Source organism: Saccostrea echinata, unplaced genomic scaffold (assembly GCF_033153115.1).
Source record: "Saccostrea echinata isolate AGI-Se365-2 ecotype Australia unplaced genomic scaffold, CSIRO_AGI_Sech_v1 ptg000020l, whole genome shotgun sequence".
Lineage (NCBI taxonomy): Eukaryota > Metazoa > Mollusca > Bivalvia > Ostreida > Ostreidae > Saccostrea > Saccostrea echinata.
In genome coordinates this window covers 1,495,876-1,515,816 of record NW_026889769.1, presented here as the reverse complement: position 1 = coordinate 1,515,816, position 19,941 = coordinate 1,495,876, and the positions used below count along the sequence as shown (strand labels likewise).

Genomic DNA, 19,941 nt, shown 5'->3' with positions numbered 1-19,941 from the left:
AATCAGGGAAATAAAATTCCACCCTCATTTTTTTTGCAGTAGTTTTGTACTAGATTTTCTATTCTGGTAGCAATTTCACATAAGTGTGGAAATCTACATGGACACTTTCTTCACAAAAAATGAAAAATATCCATGTATTTGGTAATTTTGTTAGATTTTAAATACATCTACAGAATGACTCTAGTATAATTTTCATTGTTAATTTCATAGAAAATTCTGGAATTCAAAAAATGCCTGAATTCACATTACCTTAGTTGGGGTTCTAACTGAAGGTTGAATCCATTTGTAGTTCGAACCAGAGCTAGTAGAGCATCTTCCACTTGAATTAGGAGCATATCTTCTGGGGTGTCCTCAGGAATGTATACAAAATCACAATTCATCCTGAAACAAAGATCAGATATACACAAACATTAATTAGGTCAGCTTGTTTGTAAATGAAGTAGCATTGCATGCAAATCAGACTGACAATTCTAATGGAATTTTATGAACTTTCTCATAGTGTCCTTCCTTGTAATCCTTTACTGTATAGGCCTACAGGGAAATTTTCGCCCCTTTCGCCCTAATCACAGGTGGGCGAATTTAAAACTGGGCAAATACATAGAACACACTATAATTTCTTTAACAGAACTGTGACAGGGTGAATTAAATGGGGCAAACTTGTTCACATGTGTGAAAGGACTAAAATAACAAGGGGCAAAAATCACCCAGTATACAGTAATTCTATGATTCATCATGTTTGAATAGGTGAAAGGGTGAAAGGATGGAGCCCCATTAACTAACAATTTCTGTTCCTCTGTTTTTATTCTGAATGTAAGACAGACAGGTCAATATGCCTACTAACTTTCTAGCTAGGTCCTGTCCTTTCTGTTGTAGTTTCAGGCTATCCTTCTCTGAGAGCTGAGGATCATATCCATGTATAATTACAATGGGAAGATTTCGGAGGCTTTCTTCCTCAGGAACATCAGCCGTCAGAACAGTTTCTAAACTTGTAGCAATGTAATTGAGCGAGGATTCAGATGTATACATACACAAACAACCTAGAAAAAAATTGCATCAATTGTTAAAATATTTCCTCAAATTGAGATTAATATACGTATTGTATACATGTACTTTTTACCATTGAAAAAATTCGATTTTTTTTTTTTTGGACAGACACTGAAGATACACAAAATGACACACTTTATATATTTCTGAGCCCCTCCTAGACTTACCATTTGGCTTAAATTCTGCAGTTTGAAAAGCATTCTGTTCTAAGCTAACATCATCCTCAATTGGACGATAGTCCACATTGTAGATTGTGTCATTATATTGAAACTGGTCATGTTCAAACATCTCCTGAATAAAGTAAAGAAAATACTTGTAAAAATAAATGCCCTCTTACCCAGTAAATCAGTTTTAATACTAAATGTGTGTATAAAGTTTGATGACTATCAGCTAAGGTAGTCTTAGGACATTGATTGAACAACTGAGGTGGGTATAGCAGAAAACTTGAAGCAACCTTTGACCTATCATGTAGCCATCTTTTTACACAGTTTGAACTACATGTACATGTATCATCCAAAAAAAAAAAAAATCATTTGATGTGGCTATAGTACCCAGTCTTTATATGAAGTTTGATGAATATTGAGCGAACAAGATAATGGTCAGAGATCATTGTAATTAGATTGAACAACAGGTGCAAAACAAAATGGCCACCTCTGTGATTCAAATCTTTTTCTATTGCCAGATACATATTCTGAAACTAACACATAATTCAGACTATTACTTATGGTAACATTCCTAAACAATCAACCAAATCATATCTCTGTGTTTACTAATACATGTAATCTTATCATCTATTTCTAAATCTCATATAACTCAAAATTATTCAAATTAGGCCAAAATAAATTATTGTTTGTTGGAAAAATTTTATTGACCAAAAATAAGATTTTTTTTTTATTCAATCAATTCTTGGTCTGTTATCACATAATTACCACCCAATCACTTAAAATAAGTGTCGGATCTAAGTAAAACTGGGTTCCTTGTTGATTCGGAGGTACCCTTTACAAAAAGAAAATAATGTGTTCACTGCTTGTTGAGATTTTTATCATAAATTTTTAATTTAAATTTAATTTTGAAAAAAAAAATAATAATTTCCCTCCCTCCCTCCCTCCTGGGTCTGAAACCTCCCAGGTGGCAATTCCAAACAAACAATTTTTTAAGGATGGCCTTATTTAAAAAAAAACATTCAACAAAGAAAATTTCAAGATCTAAAAGTATGAAAGCTGCTTACCCTTATCTGCTTGAACAGTTTGGTGGCCAACCCCTCACATCCTAAGAGAACCAGATTAAGAGGGCATTCCTTCTCAGACACTGCAGATATTCTGTTTGATGAACGACTGAAAAAAACCAAGACAAATGTCATCACAATCAAAATGCCTTCAACATTCACTTAAAACCATATAATCTATTTTCTACAAATTCCCGAGTTTCACATCCCCAAAAACACAGCATCTGGTTTGTGCTTCCATTGACATGTTTCTTGAAAAATAATTTCAAAATGAAACTCAAGCACCATTGCACAATAAATGCTGCACATTTTTTTTTTAAATACAACTGGTAATGAAAAAGGTATAATTTTTGCAAGGAATTTGTCCTAAAATATGAAAAAATTGCCTTTTACAAACTGTCATATTTTCTTTTTGAAGCAAAAATCCATTTTTTGTATTTGGTTATAATGACACAGTATTGAAAAAGTACATGTACATACATGTACATGTGACTTTAAACAATACACAATATCCCTATTCCCCAGATAGGACCTACTCACTTGACTGTCTTGGCAGCTACCTCTAATACTGATTGCACTTGAGTCTCGGCACACTGGTCCTTGTAGTAACACCTGTCACTGGAGGGCATCTCCAGAAATCCCAGGTGTTTTATCAGAATCACATCTCGTTCATCCTCCATCTTGTCCAAACGACGATACCTGCAAGAGAAGAAACCTCCCTTAAAAAATGTAATTTTAAGCTCCACCCACCCCTTTTATCTAATAATTTATCAAAATACTTTACAAAGAACGTGAAGCTTTTATATTCAAGCTTACTATCCATTAGTACTCAATCAAACAATGTTACAATTAATTTAGGATATATGCCAATGACCAAATATGTACCCTTTTAACCTTTTCCATTTTTCTATGTACTCTGGGCTCTTATTGGGGCAAATACTGTTTAATTTAATGTATAAAATCCCTTGTTGGTTCTCTGCTTTACCTGGGATCCTTCTCGATATCCTCCTTGATGAGAGTAAGATCTTCTTGAGTGATTTTATCTGAGGAATTTGGCTGCATCCTCTGTCGAATGAATGTCTCAGTCCGTTCCCAGAGGAGCTCTTGAAAATCATGCTTGACCTGGGCTTTAAGTTCCTCTTGATAATCATCAAACACATCATCACGCTCTAATTGGGAGAGCCCAATGTAACAGTCTTTTCCCACAAATAAGAGATAGGTTTCTTCCAGTGTAGCCCCAGGGGTTACTTGAGGTGTCTCTGACAAGAGCTTCTTGAACTGTTCCCTTAGTCTGTTAGAAACAATTTTTTTTCTTCATCATGATAATATTATTTACTAGGTCTTAAATAAATCTGATTTGGACAACAGGACTAGGTAAAACAAAAGCTCTATAAACTGTGCCTGTTTTTACACTGCCCACAAGCCACAATGCTCACTTGGAGTTGCTATAGATAGTTTTCGACTGGCCTGAATTTAGCAAGAGTTATTTCCCATTGGTCGCCATGTTGGAGGAATACAAGCCTGAATTCCTTCATTATTCAACCAATTTAAACTTGTCATACTGGGCAATTGCATAAAGATAACACAATTTTTCTTATGAATTTATGTTTACTCAAGCTTCCTTTTATTTTTAATTTTAGTATTTAAAAGATTTTAGCTCTTATATTACTGCAATACAAGTTTAAAATTGGTTGCTCAAAGTGGAAAATTCACTAGTTGGACCTCCAATATGGCGGCCAATGGGAAATAACTCTTGCCAGGGCTCGACATTAACGCTTGTCCGCTTGTCCGGTACCAGTGAAAAAAAATACGGACATGCTAGGCACTTGTCCGATTGGACAAGTGCATTTTTCTGTAAGTAAGTCTCTAAATATTTGAAAGAACGACTGTTGAAAATTTACAGGTACTTTAAGACGGAAACAGTACATAAAAAACGAACTTCGATCCCGATATAGATTGCTATGTAATTGACTATACTTGATTGGGATCGAAGTTCACTAATTGCATACTACTGCAAAGGCATGGAACTGAAGAAGTTTGGATTCTGTTTTATGTTGACAGCATTTATGTTGTCAGGACAGAAAGTCTAGATAAAATTTTGTTTTATGTGTTTGTTGTATTTATAAATAGCATCATGCACATGTAATGGACTTTATTTTTAGTTTTTCAGTTAACAGTATTAGATCTTTATTGAAAATTTTTCAGACAAGTGAAGTTGAAGTTCGGACAAGTAAATGTCTTGGTCACTTGTCCGAATGGACAAGTAGGGAAAAAAGTTAATGTCGAGCCCTGCTTGCTTAATTCAGGCTCGTCGAAAACTATCTATAGCCCTTCTTGATCTTTATCAATAGATTCTTTTTCCTATACATTCTCATCGACATGTGTAACTTGATCACCAATTGTCAAATCATATCATATTTATCATAGAATATGTCTACTGAAAAAAACTTGGCTATGATCTTACTGAATTTTCTTGTGAGCCTCCTGCAGTTCTTTGAGATGCCTTTGATACACAGCCTCCCCCTCAGGGGAACTCAGGACATCAAATGGTGTCCTGGTCTCATTGTAATCATCAATGAAGGTCGGCACCATCTTCCAGGTCTCTCCCTCGTCTGGATTACACACCTCCACAAAGTAATGTTTAAAATCTTTGTGTTCTTTGATATACCTTTGACAAGCAGTCCATGACCTACAAAATAATAGCAAGTTTTTCCTTTAGTGCTCAAGAAAAATGAGCAGCTCAGTCCTCTTTGCCTTAAACTCTACTTTTGAAATATACAATTTTGAATTTTTTTTTCCATTTTTTTTTTTTTTTAATGATTTGCTATAGTTTTGTTATCCATAATTCCAAGCTCCCTTTTATTATTTCCTTATTCAAGATGCTTTAATTAAAGTTAAATTTTTTAACTGTTTTTAACTGTAAGTACAAAGGTGAAATTTTGCTGTAAACAGAATCTCTGACTGATGTCAAAATAGGATAGTGTGTAAGAAAATTATAACATAAAATGTTCAATATCATCAGATCTTCTGTATTGAAATTGACTGAAAGAATAGGTACCGTTTATGTTATCATTTTGGAAAATTTTCATTCATGAATATGATCTGGTTAACTTTGCTGTAAAACTAAAATGAGTACCTGTAATTTATTTATTAATAAACGTATGTTACCTGTTTCCAATAGTTTCTAAATCAGGTAAAAACCGCTGAATCAAATCAGGCAGTCTTGTAGAGAATATTTTCTCTCTCTTTCTGATCTGGTCGTCTCGTAACTGTTTCGCATGTTGACGAAACAATTTCTTAGCATTATCAGTTCCTAACAGTTCAACATAATGGTTAAAATCAGGTTCCCTTTCCAACTTCCTAAGGTATGATTTAAAGATCGCCTTTGGATCTGTTACATGAATACGTAAAAGATTTTTATAAGCATTAATTGCTACTTCTTCAATCTCCTGGCGTTGCTTAAAGGCCTCTATATAAGGGGTAATGATTGGTCGACGTTTGTTTTTGTCCATCATGTGAGCCAGCACTAAAAATGCTTGCTCCACATTCACATTTTTATGAGCAGAAGTCTCAACAATGGGAATGTTATTCTTGTAGTCCTTTCTGGCTACGATTTTGGGCACTTCCAGTAAGTATCGCTTGTCCGCATCATCATTCTTTGTGGTCACCAGAACAACAGGTTTTCTGGTTTTCACTGCCGCATTAAGGAGATGGATGACAAAGTCCACTTGGTGCTCCACACTCCTCTGAGGAACCTTACTAACATCAAAACAGCAAATGAACCCATCTATGTTCAGTTTCCCATCAGGCATTAGTTTCTGTTCGTATGCACTGTCTGTTTCCATTCCTAAAAAAAAAATATGCATGATTTTAAAAGAAAAGTATTGTGGTAGATTTCCAAGGCAGCTAATTTCTGTATTGAAATATCAAACATAGAATTTTTGCATGATGAATAAGACCACTTGTCTATATCTTCAGGTGTTCAGATTAAACGGAAAATTTTCTGTTGTTATGAAACTTTTAATCATTTAAATTTTTTTGAACTTTCCTAAATACATAATTTATATATTACTACAAATGTGTATTTCAAAAAAGAATAGAAAAGAAATGATTTTTCAGTATATAAAACAAGTTTTTAAATTTGAAAAGGGAAATTTGATTTAACAATGATTGATTTGAAGTTTACAAAAGAAGAATTTTTGAGTTCACCAAAAGGATGCTAATAACAAGCAGTGTAATGATATTAATTAGCCAGTCCTGAATTGTTGATTTTAAAAGATGTAGAAGAGTGCTCCCAACATCAGTCTAATATATAGTTCTTTGTTTTATTGATAGAAGTCAAGATTTGTCATAACACACAACTGAATAAAAAATTTGTAGAGTCTAGAACTCAAACACATGCCACATTCCATGAAATAAAAATGGAGAGAATCCCTGAACAAGATTTTTTGAATGAATTTTGGAAGTATTTGAAATTTGGAAACAGATTTTTGTTATGCCTAGTTTCAAGAGGATGCTGAAAATGAGACAATGGTGATCACAATGGAAAACACCTACCACTGAAACTTTCCACTGAAATACAATAGTTATGCATAAAATATGTAAACAAAAACATAAAATATTACAGATATTGCACATGTGTAAAACACTATGTCCTTCACTCTGCACAGAACATAACTCTTTATGAATGCACCATGCAATCAACTAAGGATCATATATAGACTGTACTAGCCCTTAAACTAGAGGTACTGTGAGCACTAAGCTCACAAAATGATATCCCCAGCTCCTTTATGAGTGTAATGGCAAAGGGCATTTCTTGACAGTATGTTATTGAGATTCTGTGAAAGATCTATGGAAATTTTTTCATGGGTTTAGAAGGAGTTGCATTAACAAAATGGGTATCCCCTTTTTTCAAGTATACTGGAAAAGTCCATTTGCTATGGGAAACCCCAAATACCTATCTGATCAAAATGGTAAATAGGAGGTCACAATGGCACTATGCAATAAAGATTCTGTGAAAGTTTCACTAAATTTTATTCTGTGACATAGGAGGAGTTGCCATTAAGAGATACCCCCAATATCTTAGAAAGAGGGCAAAGTCCATGTTTTCCCATGGGAAACCCCAAATTTCTGTCTGATCAAATAGGTGCACAACTGTCAACAGCACTTTGTAATATAGATTCTGTGAAAGTATCATTAAATTTTAATCGGTGGTATAGGAGGAATGGCAGATAACAGATGGGTACCCTTAAGTGTAACAGACAGATGGACACCCCATCACCATACACCCCCCCCCCCCCTTGAAAACAGGGGGTATAATAAAGTAAAAGTATGCATCTTCAACAAAACATTTGAGATTGCTACGTCTGTTTATAAAGGATGAAAGGGGAACTCAAGTATGACATCAGTAAAATTCCAGATTTTAAGTGGGACTTATCCAACCTTTTTTTAAGCAAACATGAAATGTTACATTGCTTTAGACACTTTGACATTATCAATTGTGCAATGTAAGGAACAACTATACACATTACATAAAATCCCATATTTTAATTACTTGGGCATGTATAGGTCTATTTAAAATTTGCTACGTATATTGATGAAAATATAGTAAAGAGTGGCGAAAATTTAAGGGTGCACCGTTGATTATTCTTCATTCTAGACTTGTCCATGATTTTACTGAACAACTCTCCTACATGTATGTGTGAATTTATATTTGATGGTGCTTGTGTCAGCATGTACAGGGCTACAAAATGATACCTGCTAAATAACTTTCCAAAAGAATTTCTCAATTTCTGGAATCATTTCCCAAAAGCCTGCTACTGAGACTCTTATCGTAATATCAGAATACTTCTCCAACATTACTTTATTATTCTTCAGAAATTTATCTATTTAATAATATTAACAAGGAAGGAATATACAAATGCCTCCTTTACAAGGGGATGTCAATAGCTAGCTGCTGTCAACACTTTAAATGCTTTAGTATCCTTGATAAGTGTTTTTTATACATCATCCTAATTTTTTGCTTACTTTTAAAAATGAAGTTTTTAAAAGATAAATTTTACCAGATGTGCTATTTGGCAATCATTCATTTCAAAGACCACTTAACTTGCATGAAAGTCTATATATTAAAGTGCTAGCTTAATTCACAACTTCATATGCTCATATTTTCACATTCAATTTGATACAAGTGCTGTATCATGTAAACCTTGGACAATATTCTAGGAAATTTACAAATTGTAAATGGAATAGTTAGTAATATGTCATATGTCATAATTTTGGACATGTTGGAACAGGGAAGTCATTCAACAAAATTCCTTTGTATACAATATTTCCATAAAATAATTTCAGTATTTCCTGAATATAGCTATTACAATAGCACATTGAGATAATTTTATGGCAAAAGAGATAAATTATTACAGATACTGCTATGTATCACGTATAAACATGCTTTATACAATAACATTTAAATGTACATTTTAAGAAGCATGAACTACACAATTCAATCATGATAGGCATACTTCTTAAAGATCTTAAAAAAGGGGATGTTTTGATACACAGATGCTCCCATATGGCAGCTAATAGCAGCTAAGTAGATAAAACTACAAGGTCAAGGTCATGAGGTCAAAATTATTGGTACCTAAAAAGGTCATGTCACAAGAAAAATATTTGTGAAATATTATTAAAGTAAACAATACAGAAATTATGACCAAAGTTAAAGTTGTTTAAAGTAATCAAAAATAAGTTAAAACTCAAAGGTCAAGGTCATGAGGTCAACAATGTTGGTTTCCAAAGAAAGGTCTTGCCTTCACAAGAAATATACATGTGAAATATTAAAGGCCTGGTGCTGTTCAAAAGTTACGAGTAAGGTTAAAATTTTGACAAACAGACAAGGACTGACCAGACCAAAAACTATATACCCCAGAATCTTTGATTACAGGACATAAAATCAAAAGCCTGAAAGGCATCAATGGCTTCCAACATGAAAAACAATTTCAAGACCTATAAAATCAACATTTAAACAAAATATCACATTTATAGTTGTGGGGCCTTATGAAATAGTCTGAAATGAGCAAGGTCTGAATTAACCTGACACCATGCATTGAAAGTAAACAAGCATGGATGCCTATTCATTTTGAATCTTTTTAATCAGTTAAAGAAATAGGAAGGATTTATCATAAAATTCAATGTTTAAGCATTGCTTTTTTTTTTTTAGTAGGATCACCCCCCCCCCCCCCCAAAGAAAATATTTACCAGCTTTGATAGAAGCAATATTGCCCATGATGCATACACTCATCACTGAGAAGTTTTGATGATCATATGCTTTAAAGTGTCCAAGATATGCATCAATATCAAACTGAAAAGAAACCCTTTTAAAAAGTAGGTCACTGTGACCTTCTTTTGAGTCAACATGACAGGAAGTCTCAATATGCATCAACTGACAAGATTTGATGTTCCTAGTCCTTATAGTAGGTAAAAGATCAAAGTTAAAAAAAAAACATAATTTTTGGTCAACTTTAAAGTGACCTTTTGTCCCTTAGAGCTTGAACAAATTTTAATCTACAACATTTGTAATTTGATTACTAAATTAGTAGAACACCTGTTGCAGTCTTCATAAGATAAAGATCATTATTTAAAGGGGAAAAAATCATGATGTATTAGTTCTTCTGAGTGGCAGGCTCAAAAGAGCTAATGCTATAGCCATTTGTGGTTGCGACTGGTGATTAATTTTGAATAATTGTGAATATAAAACAGACAATTGCTAAAAAATTTTGCTTGCGACATTAACAAGTGCTTTATATTTTATTTTGTGACCACGTTCAAATAACTTAATCAAATCAGTAGTGTGTGGTTTTTATGTGTACTATAGCGTATTTTATTAAAATGTATGTGTACCTGCTGTATAGGAAATTGCTGTCGGTTTTTACATGATTCAAGGTTAAATACTGTATCATCATTTCAAAACAAAGTTTAATCACTTATAGGAAAGATTTAATCAAGGTTAAAAATTTGTAATTAATTTTCTTTTTAAAAGCAAATACACAAATATGCAACAAAATGAAAATCAATGAACAATGAAAAAATACATCCAAATATACACATGCTTTGATGTTGTAGGCTTACCCAGCTGATCTTTACAGATGTACATCAATTTCTCCGCAGACTGAACTTTATTTTGCGTACTCCTCTTGTAGTAGTTGTCCGTGCGACCCGTCTTGAAGACTTGGAAGGAGACATCGTCGATGAATTCCGTCTGTTCTATGACATGGAATGTAAAGTTGTTCCCTTCGTCGGTTTTTGTAGTCTCTCCCCAGTACAGGAAGTGGTCATTGTTGATCACCCGCCCTGCGAAGTCACTCTGACTGAGAACGGAGATGTGTTCTGTGTGATATTTGTCCGCCACATCGTTGATGAAACGGTTACACAGACATGACTTGCCCACCCCTACTGCCCCTTTCACACTCTCTGACCCAGACAGGCCAATAACGCTGACATTGTAAGTTCTATCTTCTGCTTTCTTTGCCATACCCGATTCACACACATGAACAACTGCTATCGAAGTCTGTCTGGCATATCTGCCATGTTCCTACACATAGTCAGGTTTCATCTACGAAGTGTAGGAGGTATAATTCCTTGTCTGTTTCGTTAGCCATTGTCCTCTGTATCACTGATGTAATCAATCAGGAAGACGATTTCTTACTACTTATCATATAAGTATTACTTTCCTGAAACTTATTACCGCAAATACTGTACTCTCTCTTCTTCAAATCACTCACTTCCAACTAAGAATCTAATTCTGTGACATCAAAAAAAAGACGAGTCTTTCACCCACTCCTCCGTAAGACCTCTTCAATCTGTACAATAGAAAATAAAAATCAAAGTTCACTCAATTAAAATAGAACAGATAAATGTATATATTCTACTCACTCCAGAAACAATTGCCAATATTTGTCAGGAAACTTTGGAATTATTTGTAAATCAACGGAAATAAAACCAGGGCCGATATGCATAATTAGATGATACATATTGAGACATAAAAATGCATATCAAAATAAGCCATCATCACAGTTTTAAGTGGTATTTTATCAAAATCTGTGCAGGGTTTTTAATTAGGCCCAGAAATGTGTAAAATTTACAAAGTTTTTATGTATGTCTAAGGCAAGACAGAAAATAATCAAATGGATGTAACTTGAGCTTACTTTATATAATGACTTAATATGACAAATGGTCATAAAAAATTATCAATTTCAATTAATACAGCACATGTATCATGATTAACCTGTAACTTGAAGACAGAAATTACAAATTAATAGACTTTTTATTTATTTTTAAAAATATTTTAATAAGAGAGATACTTCTAAAATCAAAGTTTCAATTTAAGTGTAGTTTATGGGTTCAATACCTTGTAATGCCCTGTAGATCATATTTAAAACAGGGAAGAATTCAAACATACTGGGTGTCATTTAAACAGGTCTGTATTTAAGCATTTACTTTGATGGATATCAAGTGTGAAAAAAAAACAATGCAATGTGATTCCACCCACAAGTAAATATTTATAACTTAAGATTACATCAGCAACATTTTTAAGACTTCTTCCAATATTCTCTCCCTTTGTCAGCCGAAAAAATTTAACTTTCTACCACAAATCTGAACTACATGAAGGTAGACCAATTCAAAACATGTTGAAGACATCAGCAAATGCAAACACAATACAATGACCTTGCCAAGAGAAGAAATTTTTTTTATCTCAAATTCTTTGCCTGTATCTTTCCCAAAGCCTCTCTGAAACTTTAGTCAGGAGATATCTTTGGTTAGATTTATAAACAATCATAAAACACTGAATGAGTAAAATCTAATCTCTGACCAAATCAACTCACCCTTATACAACAATGGGCTAAAATTACCAGAACACCAGTGGCAGCTTTGAACAGGTTTATGATTTTAAGTAAGCTGTTACTAAGTATAACTGACGAGGTTTCCCTATCTGTAGTAAATTGATGAGTCATCGCTACATTCAGTGTGTGTATAGAAGGTTATTTACAGACAGCACAGAGCAAATATTGACAGTATGAAACGCAGAGACGATACCAAAATACACCAGTCTGTGTTTACGCTGATACAATTTTTTTTTTTCATTCAGAGAGAAAATATTGGAATGTGTGCTGTGTATTATTCTTCTACTTTACATTCACTTACAAACTGTGAACAAAATGTGTTGTGGATTTCAAAAAAGCATCAAGCATAAAATACATGTATTGTTCAAGTGAAAAAAAAAGCTTGTTTTAGGGCTAAAAAAGATTTTACTTTTTTCCACTTTACTTCCTTTCTTTATAAAACTTAAAATGCTAACTTCAGAAATTATACATGTACATACTATTAATAAATTAAATACAAGCTACTCATATTTTATACATGCACTAGCATTGTAACCTTAGTATTGAAACTGAACAAACATGTTTTGGACTTTGATATTTGTGGAAATGGATATCTGAAATTTGACATAAAGTAGATATATGCTAAGAGGTACTTTAAGTTCATGCAACAAACAGTGTAATCTCACATTACCACACATCAAAATTTATTCTTACAACTGCCGGAGAAAAACTTTCATGTGAAATTCTTAGCATTCCTCTGGTATGTTATGTACATAAAAGTGACCTTGTACTTACTTGTATATGTAGCTTATATATGCATGAGCTGGGTAAAATATGAATAATCCACACCTCTGGTATGTAATGTACAGTGACCTTGTACATGTATACACGTGTACTCACGTAGTTTACATGGAACAGGGGTAAAATATGATACTAGTAGTCCAAAACTGAATTCAATAAAGTCTAAAATGTATACTGAATTCTGTTCAAGAACAAGGTCATTATGGTTAATATTATTAGTTGGAATACAAATTAATCCTGGGCTGCTTTTGAAAATTCAGCTTGTAAAAGAAATGGATGGTGAAATGCAGTTCACCGTTTACAACTCCTTTTTTCTCTCTCATCAGTACTTCATAATGGTGAAAAAGAAAATAATACAGAAGAAATTGCAGCTAGAGAAAACTTGAAAACTTGTGTCCATCTAGATACCATACAAAGAATATCTACACCTTATCCTTGTTCAATGAACTTCACTGTAGATGTGGAAAAGACCTGTGCCCATCTTATCCCAATATTGTACTACAACATAAACCAAGATCCAACCCCCTACTTAGAACAAAAACATTCATGACATCTGCAGACAGTTGAAGACTTTATATACATGTACATCACCAAGTTCTTTAAAATTCACACTTATAACCATTTATAAGACAGATTTATACCCTGGCACAGACTTCTCAGTAGATTCTGATAGCGTCTGAGGCAGCAGGGAATATCCTGTCCATTATAAACAGCTTCCAAATACTAGTCATTCACAATGTTTTACAAAATGTGGAGTTAACACTGATATTTACTGTAAAACTACCGTTTCTAAATTGGATAAAATAATCACAATGACACAGAACACTTTGACATAGGAGAGTGCAATTAAAACTAAGAAGATGCCTATGGGCCTTGAAAGTCACCTTAGTAAGAAGAGTTTCTTAGGCACAGTCTTTCCAAAAGACATTGGACCACTGGACCTCACCAACATTTAGTGCCTCAGGTCCAGTACTCCATTTTTTACACTGGACTGCAATGTCCCATGTCTCAGTGTCCAGTTTTGAGTTTTAGTATTTTGACAGAGTCATAAAAATGTTTCTTTTAAGAAAAAATATCACACAAATTTAGGTACTTATATGAATTAATTAAAACACCATGGACTGTAAGATTTCCTTGGTTCTGTATTTTCATGTTTCACTTTACACTAACATTAGGTTTTTCGGTCTATCAAAATTTGGTTCAGTCCTGTGTATTCCTTGAATACACAGGACTAAATGTCCTGTGTAACCCAAAAAACTTTTGCAATGGCCAACTCACTCCCAACTGAAATTCTTGACTCATTCATAATTTGGTGAAGACTTATGTTCATTATCATATTTTCTAATTCATGAAGCCTGTGTCCTAGATGCTAAGGAGTAAAACACAAAATGCACTTCAAATATATATGATTAAATTAGCTCCATTCTGGACCCAAAACCTTGGACAAAAATTTCAGATTTTAATATTAAAAGAGCCCATAGCTGCCAATCATCATGCATACAGTTTGCATGCTTTATGTTCAGAAATAAAAAGATCAAAGCTAAACCATATATACATGGGCCATGAATTCCACAAATTTGGTAGCTAAAAAGCTGGCTGCTTAAATTAAAATCATGCAAACAGTTAGCCTGCTACATGTCAATGAGTACATATGAAGAATTTTGCAGGCACATTGAGGTATTTTCAATATATGACCAATTTAGTCCATCCCTTAGGCCTGAACTAATGAATTTCACAATTTTGGTACATGTACAAGGGCTACCTGCTCATATAATCCAGCTAACAGTTTGTCAAATACATGTCCATGACTAAAAAGGTTTTCAAAGATGTATTTCCAGTATGTCCCTTACTTAGCCCCACCCTTGAGCCATAAATTTCACCACTTTGTTATATTAGCTGCTCATTACCATCATGCTTACAGTGTGCTTACTGCATCCCAAGGACTACATGAACTATCATGGATTTTTGAAGATGGCAGGAATTTTTATGGTTTAATTTGGCCCCATCCCATTGGGGAGGGGGGGGGCTTGAATTTTTCTTCTCCTTTATCTATAAATGCCTCCATACTAAAATTGGTTGAAATTGTTCAGCCAATTCAGAGAAGAGGATCAAAATATTCAAAAGTTAGTGAACAAAGCATAATACATATGACAATGTGTGGATGGAAACCCATAGCAGTGTCAACTAAATGACAAAAGAGTCCTAAATTCAACAAAGTTTCAGACCAATTCTGAGAAAAATTCAATCCTTTTATCCATAACTTGAAGGAAAATATTACAAAACATCTTTTTTTGGTTTAAATGCAGACTTGGCATGAGAACCTGGGTATAATCTGCTAGCTGTAATCTGGTATAATGTCCTACAAAATCTCATTCACAAATCCAAAACAATGTCTGTCATCAGTCAAGCAATAAAAGTTAAAACTTTAAAACTACAACATTAACATTGGATATAGATGTATTGGATGTATGCCTCCATTCATAAAACTATAAATATACCACTACCTAGATTTAATTAATGACCACACCAGAATTCTATTCAGATATTAAAGGTATTTAAATGCTTTTGGATTGTTTTCTTGGCCATCTGTACACAATGTCAGGTGACATAAGTACATAGATTACACGTGTACTCGAAGATGATCAAGTTAGATATTGAAATATTATACCTATTCATGGCCACCTTCCCTCTATCCCTTTCTACACTCATGATTTATAACAAAACCAGGAAAAAAAGGAAACTGTAAGGATATAAATGTTTAAAATTTACATCTGTTTTCAATTTTTCATTAAAACTACTACAAGAGGCCCATGGGCCACATCGCTCACCTGAGCACAGTGGATAGGCAAAAGCACAAATCAGTTCAGTATTGAAAAGATTCCGGGGGGGGGGGGGGGGGGGGGGGGGGGGGGGGGCTTGAATTTTAAACTACCTGATGATGCTTCCATGTCAAAATAACAAATGGCTTTGTTGTATACTTGAGAAGATTTAAAAAAAATTTTCTGATATATTCCTTTGTAAAAATTTGATCCCCCCTTGTGGCTCCTCCCTATCCCAGGGGTCATCATATGAACAAACTGGAATCTACACTACCTGAGGATGCTTCCATATCAATATGACTAAACATAGCTTTTCTGTTCTTGAGAAGAAATATTTTTTCTATATGTTCTTATGTAACATTCGATCTTCCTTTGTGGCCCCGTCCTACTCTCGGGGGTCATCATTTGAACAAACTTGAATTTACACTACCTGAAGATGCCTCCATATCAATATGACTAAACATAGCTTTTCTGTTCTTGAGAAGAAATATTTTTTCTATGTGTTCTTATGTAAAACTTTCTATCCCCCTATTGGGCCCCACCCTACCCTCGGGGGTCATCATTTGAACAAAATTGAATTTACACTACCTGATGATGCTTCCATATCAAAATGACTAATCGTGGCTTTGCAGTTCTTCATCAGAAAAAATCTTCCTATATATTTCTATTTCAGACTTTGATCCTCCATTGTGGCCCCACCCAACCCCAGGGGGGCAACATTTGAACAAACTTGAATCTACACTACCTGAGTATACTTCCACATAAATATGATCAATCAGGGCTTTGCTGTTCTTGAGAAGAAGATTTTTAAAGGTTTTTCCCATATATTTCTATGTAAAACTTTGATCCTCCTTTGGGGCCCCACCCTACCCTCAGGGGTCATGATTTGGACAAACTTGAATCTACACTACCTGAGGATGCTTCCATATAAATATGACTCATCATGGCTTTGCTGTTCTTGAGGAGAAGATTTTTAAAGATTTTTCCCATATATTTCTATGTAAAACTTTGATCCTCCATTGTGGCCCCACCCTACCCCCGGGGGTCATGATTTGAACAAACTTGAATTTACACTACCTGAGGATGCTTCCATATAAATATGACTCATCATGGCTTTGCTGTTCTTGAGGAGAAGATTTTTAAAGGTTTTTCCCATATATTTCTATGTAAAACTTTGATCCTCCATTGTGGCCCCGCCCTACCCCCAGGGGTCATGATTTGAACAAACTTGAATTTACACTACCTGAGGATGCTTCCATATAAATATGACTCATCATGGCTTTGCTGTTCTTGAGAAGAAGATTTTTAAAGGTTTTTCCCATATATTTCTATGTAAAACTTTGATCCTCCATTGTGGCCCCGCCCTACCCCCGGGGGTCATGATTTGAACAAACTTGAATCTACACTACCTGAGGATGCTTCCATATAAATATGACTTATCATGGCTTTGCTGTTCTTGAGAAGAAGGTTTTTAAAGGTTTTTCCCCATATATTTCTATGTAAAACTTTGATCCTCCATTGTGGCCCCGCCCTACCCCCGGGGGTCATGATTTGAACAAACTTGAATCTACACTACCTGAGGATGCTTCCACATGAGTTTCATCTTCCCTGGCTTTGTGGTTCTTGAGAAGAAGATTTTTAAAAGATGCTATTAATTTTTCACTAATTCTTTATTATTTCCCCTTGAAAGAGGGCGTGGCCCTTCATTTGAACAAACTTGAATCCCCTTCACCCAAGGATACTTTGTGGCAAGTTTGGTTGAAATTGGCCCAGTGGTTCTTGAGAAGAAGTCGAAAATGTGAAAAGTTTACAGACAGACGGACGGACAGACGGACAGACGGACTACAGACAAAATGTGATCAGAAAAGCTCACTTGAGCCTTCGGCTCAGGTGAGCTAAAAATACTCAATATCTTGAGAACTTTGCGATACTGATTACTATAGATTTAATTCACTTCCTCTATGAAAATACAGTTGTTATAAGTATTATTGATTGATCTGAGATTAAGTACTAATATATAAATGATTTAACATGTAACACACAGACAGTGACATTCCAGCATTCTGATTCATAATAGGAACAAGTTAATATCATTAAACGAATAGCAAAACAAGTCAACAAGTGAACAACAATTACTCAACATATGTGTCTCAAGTATACATCTGACACATGTGGGAAATTGTTAACATGCTTCATCTGTTATTTTCAGTTTCAGAGAAAAAATTTTTTTCTTTATATAAAAAACCTAGAATTTAAACCCAGATTTTTAATGAAAAAAAACATGAAAGATGCTAAGAGTACACAAGTTTAAAGTCAGAGACATCAAACAAACACTTACAAAATTCTAATTTCCACACACACAAAAAAAATGCATTTCATGTTAAATGTTCAAACAGATTTACATATCAAATGTATCCCTAGGTTTGAGCATCAAATGTCCAACCATCCCACTAGTTTTGGGTATCCATTACTGAAAATGAACTTACTATCAACATAACCGTCTACATGCACTAACAGCTCTGCTGAGTGTTTTGTTACATGCGCAGACACTTTTTTAGTTAAGTACATCTTGCAAAATGATGATGAGACCCCTTCACTTAATTATACAGCAGTGTCTCAAGATTAAGTACCTGTTGAGCACATTTTAGAAACTGCCTATAGTACTAAATCTACTATTTGTGTTAAACCAGAAAAATCAGAACTCTGTTGCATTGTATGTAGTTTTTCAATTCAAAATTCTGTTAGCATAAATATAGCCTACAGTGTATAGATTTCAATTTTGTTGGTTCCAGCTCATCTGAACAACAGATGATAAAACCCTATCTGAACCCATCCCTTTTTTTATTGGAGTTTCCTCCATATCTGTCCTCAGCCTTGACTGTAGCTGAAGAGTCTGTGTGGGGATTACTCAATGACTCAGAGTCACCAATCAATAAGTTACTATTAACCAATGTTGGTATGGAGACCACAGTTCTTGAATGACTGATAGATTCACCAGCCCATGACCACTTTCCACTCCATCCAGGAATTTTTTTCTCTCATTCTTCAGAATGAATGAGACATTGTATTATTTTCCCCCTTTTTTCATTCCCTTTTAATTAAAGTACAATCAATTTCTAGGGTAATTATCATAATGGGGTCATGCTTACACTGAAAATCAATGAATGATATCACACATAGACTGCTGTGTGTCACTAGAGATTTATAATACAAGTCATACCCCATGTACTCAGCTAAATGTAGACTCAAAGAACAACATATATTATAATTTGTATGACTATTAAAATTCTTATGCATTTGAAATTAATCATGTCATGTACAACTGACATCCAAGTCTAATCCCAGAAACCACAATCAATGTCCCATGAGACATTGGTTTTGGGCCAATAACATATTTTACTCTAAATTAACTTCTACTGCTCTTGAGGTTCTGTTGAAGAAAAGTTGATTGTGGTGTTGGATTGAACAGGTCACAAATGCTATAAATGATTACATATACTAAATCTAGATTGAAAAAGTATCATATAATAATAATTTCATGAAAAGCTATTAATGGAAAGAAATTTCTTTTAAATCAGGATCTATGAAAAAAAAAAAAAAAACAACCACACAAAAACAACCAAACATATCAACAATATGCTAAGCCTAATTTCCTTTTTTGAAAGAAAATCAGAATTGTGGACCTGAATTTGCCAATTTTTGAATTTGTTTCTCATTCAACTTAACAATACAATTTTTGTAATCCCCTAAAATTCAAGTGCTACATACATAATATTGCATTCTTTTCCACATGATCAACATTTTTGTGGCATTCAAACCCTTACACTGTGCATGAATGAAAACTACTCATCACTTCAAACTGAATTTCAACATCTAAAAATGCATAGAATTCTGCTTTTGACCCAATTATTCAGAACTACATAATATGGATTACATACATTTTAACACAAGCTACATAATTTCTGAACACCACTACACCTGTTGATTTTTAAGGCAATGATGCAATCATAATTTCTGCAGCAGATTATGGCATATAAAAAAAAGAAGCAGAATAATATGAGAGACACCAAATGTCCGACACCCATTGAGAGCAAGAAATGACTTCTATGAAAACTGCTACATAAGCTTGATAATTTATCCAAATTTAGGACAATCACTTGGAAATATTAGCTTAATAGTG

General features: G+C 34.1%; 1 protein-coding gene across 4 annotated transcripts in view; it reads right to left on the bottom strand.

The window, feature by feature from the left end:
- LOC133189882 (rho GTPase-activating protein 5-like) overlaps nucleotides 1–11,094 on the bottom strand; it is a 33,621-nt gene extending 22,527 nt beyond the window's left edge. For 3 of the 4 annotated variants that reach the window (XM_061325285.1, XM_061325286.1, XM_061325287.1), the window contains exons 1-9: nucleotides 10,391–11,093; nucleotides 5,438–6,116; nucleotides 4,734–4,958; nucleotides 3,255–3,560; nucleotides 2,810–2,968; nucleotides 2,273–2,378; nucleotides 1,212–1,335; nucleotides 842–1,037; nucleotides 250–381 (exon numbers count right to left, since the gene is read on the bottom strand). In XM_061325285.1, the coding sequence (XP_061181269.1) occupies nucleotides 250–381; nucleotides 842–1,037; nucleotides 1,212–1,335; nucleotides 2,273–2,378; nucleotides 2,810–2,968; nucleotides 3,255–3,560; nucleotides 4,734–4,958; nucleotides 5,438–6,116; nucleotides 10,391–10,793 (2,330 nt within the window). In that variant the 5' untranslated portion in view covers nucleotides 10,794–11,093. Of the gene's footprint in view, nucleotides 1–249; nucleotides 382–841; nucleotides 1,038–1,211; nucleotides 1,336–2,272; nucleotides 2,379–2,809; nucleotides 2,969–3,254; nucleotides 3,561–4,733; nucleotides 4,959–5,437; nucleotides 6,117–10,390 lie in introns of all 4 variants that reach the window. The other variant, XM_061325288.1, reaches the window with a different exon arrangement.
- Between the last annotated feature and the right edge of the window lie 8,847 nt (nucleotides 11,095–19,941).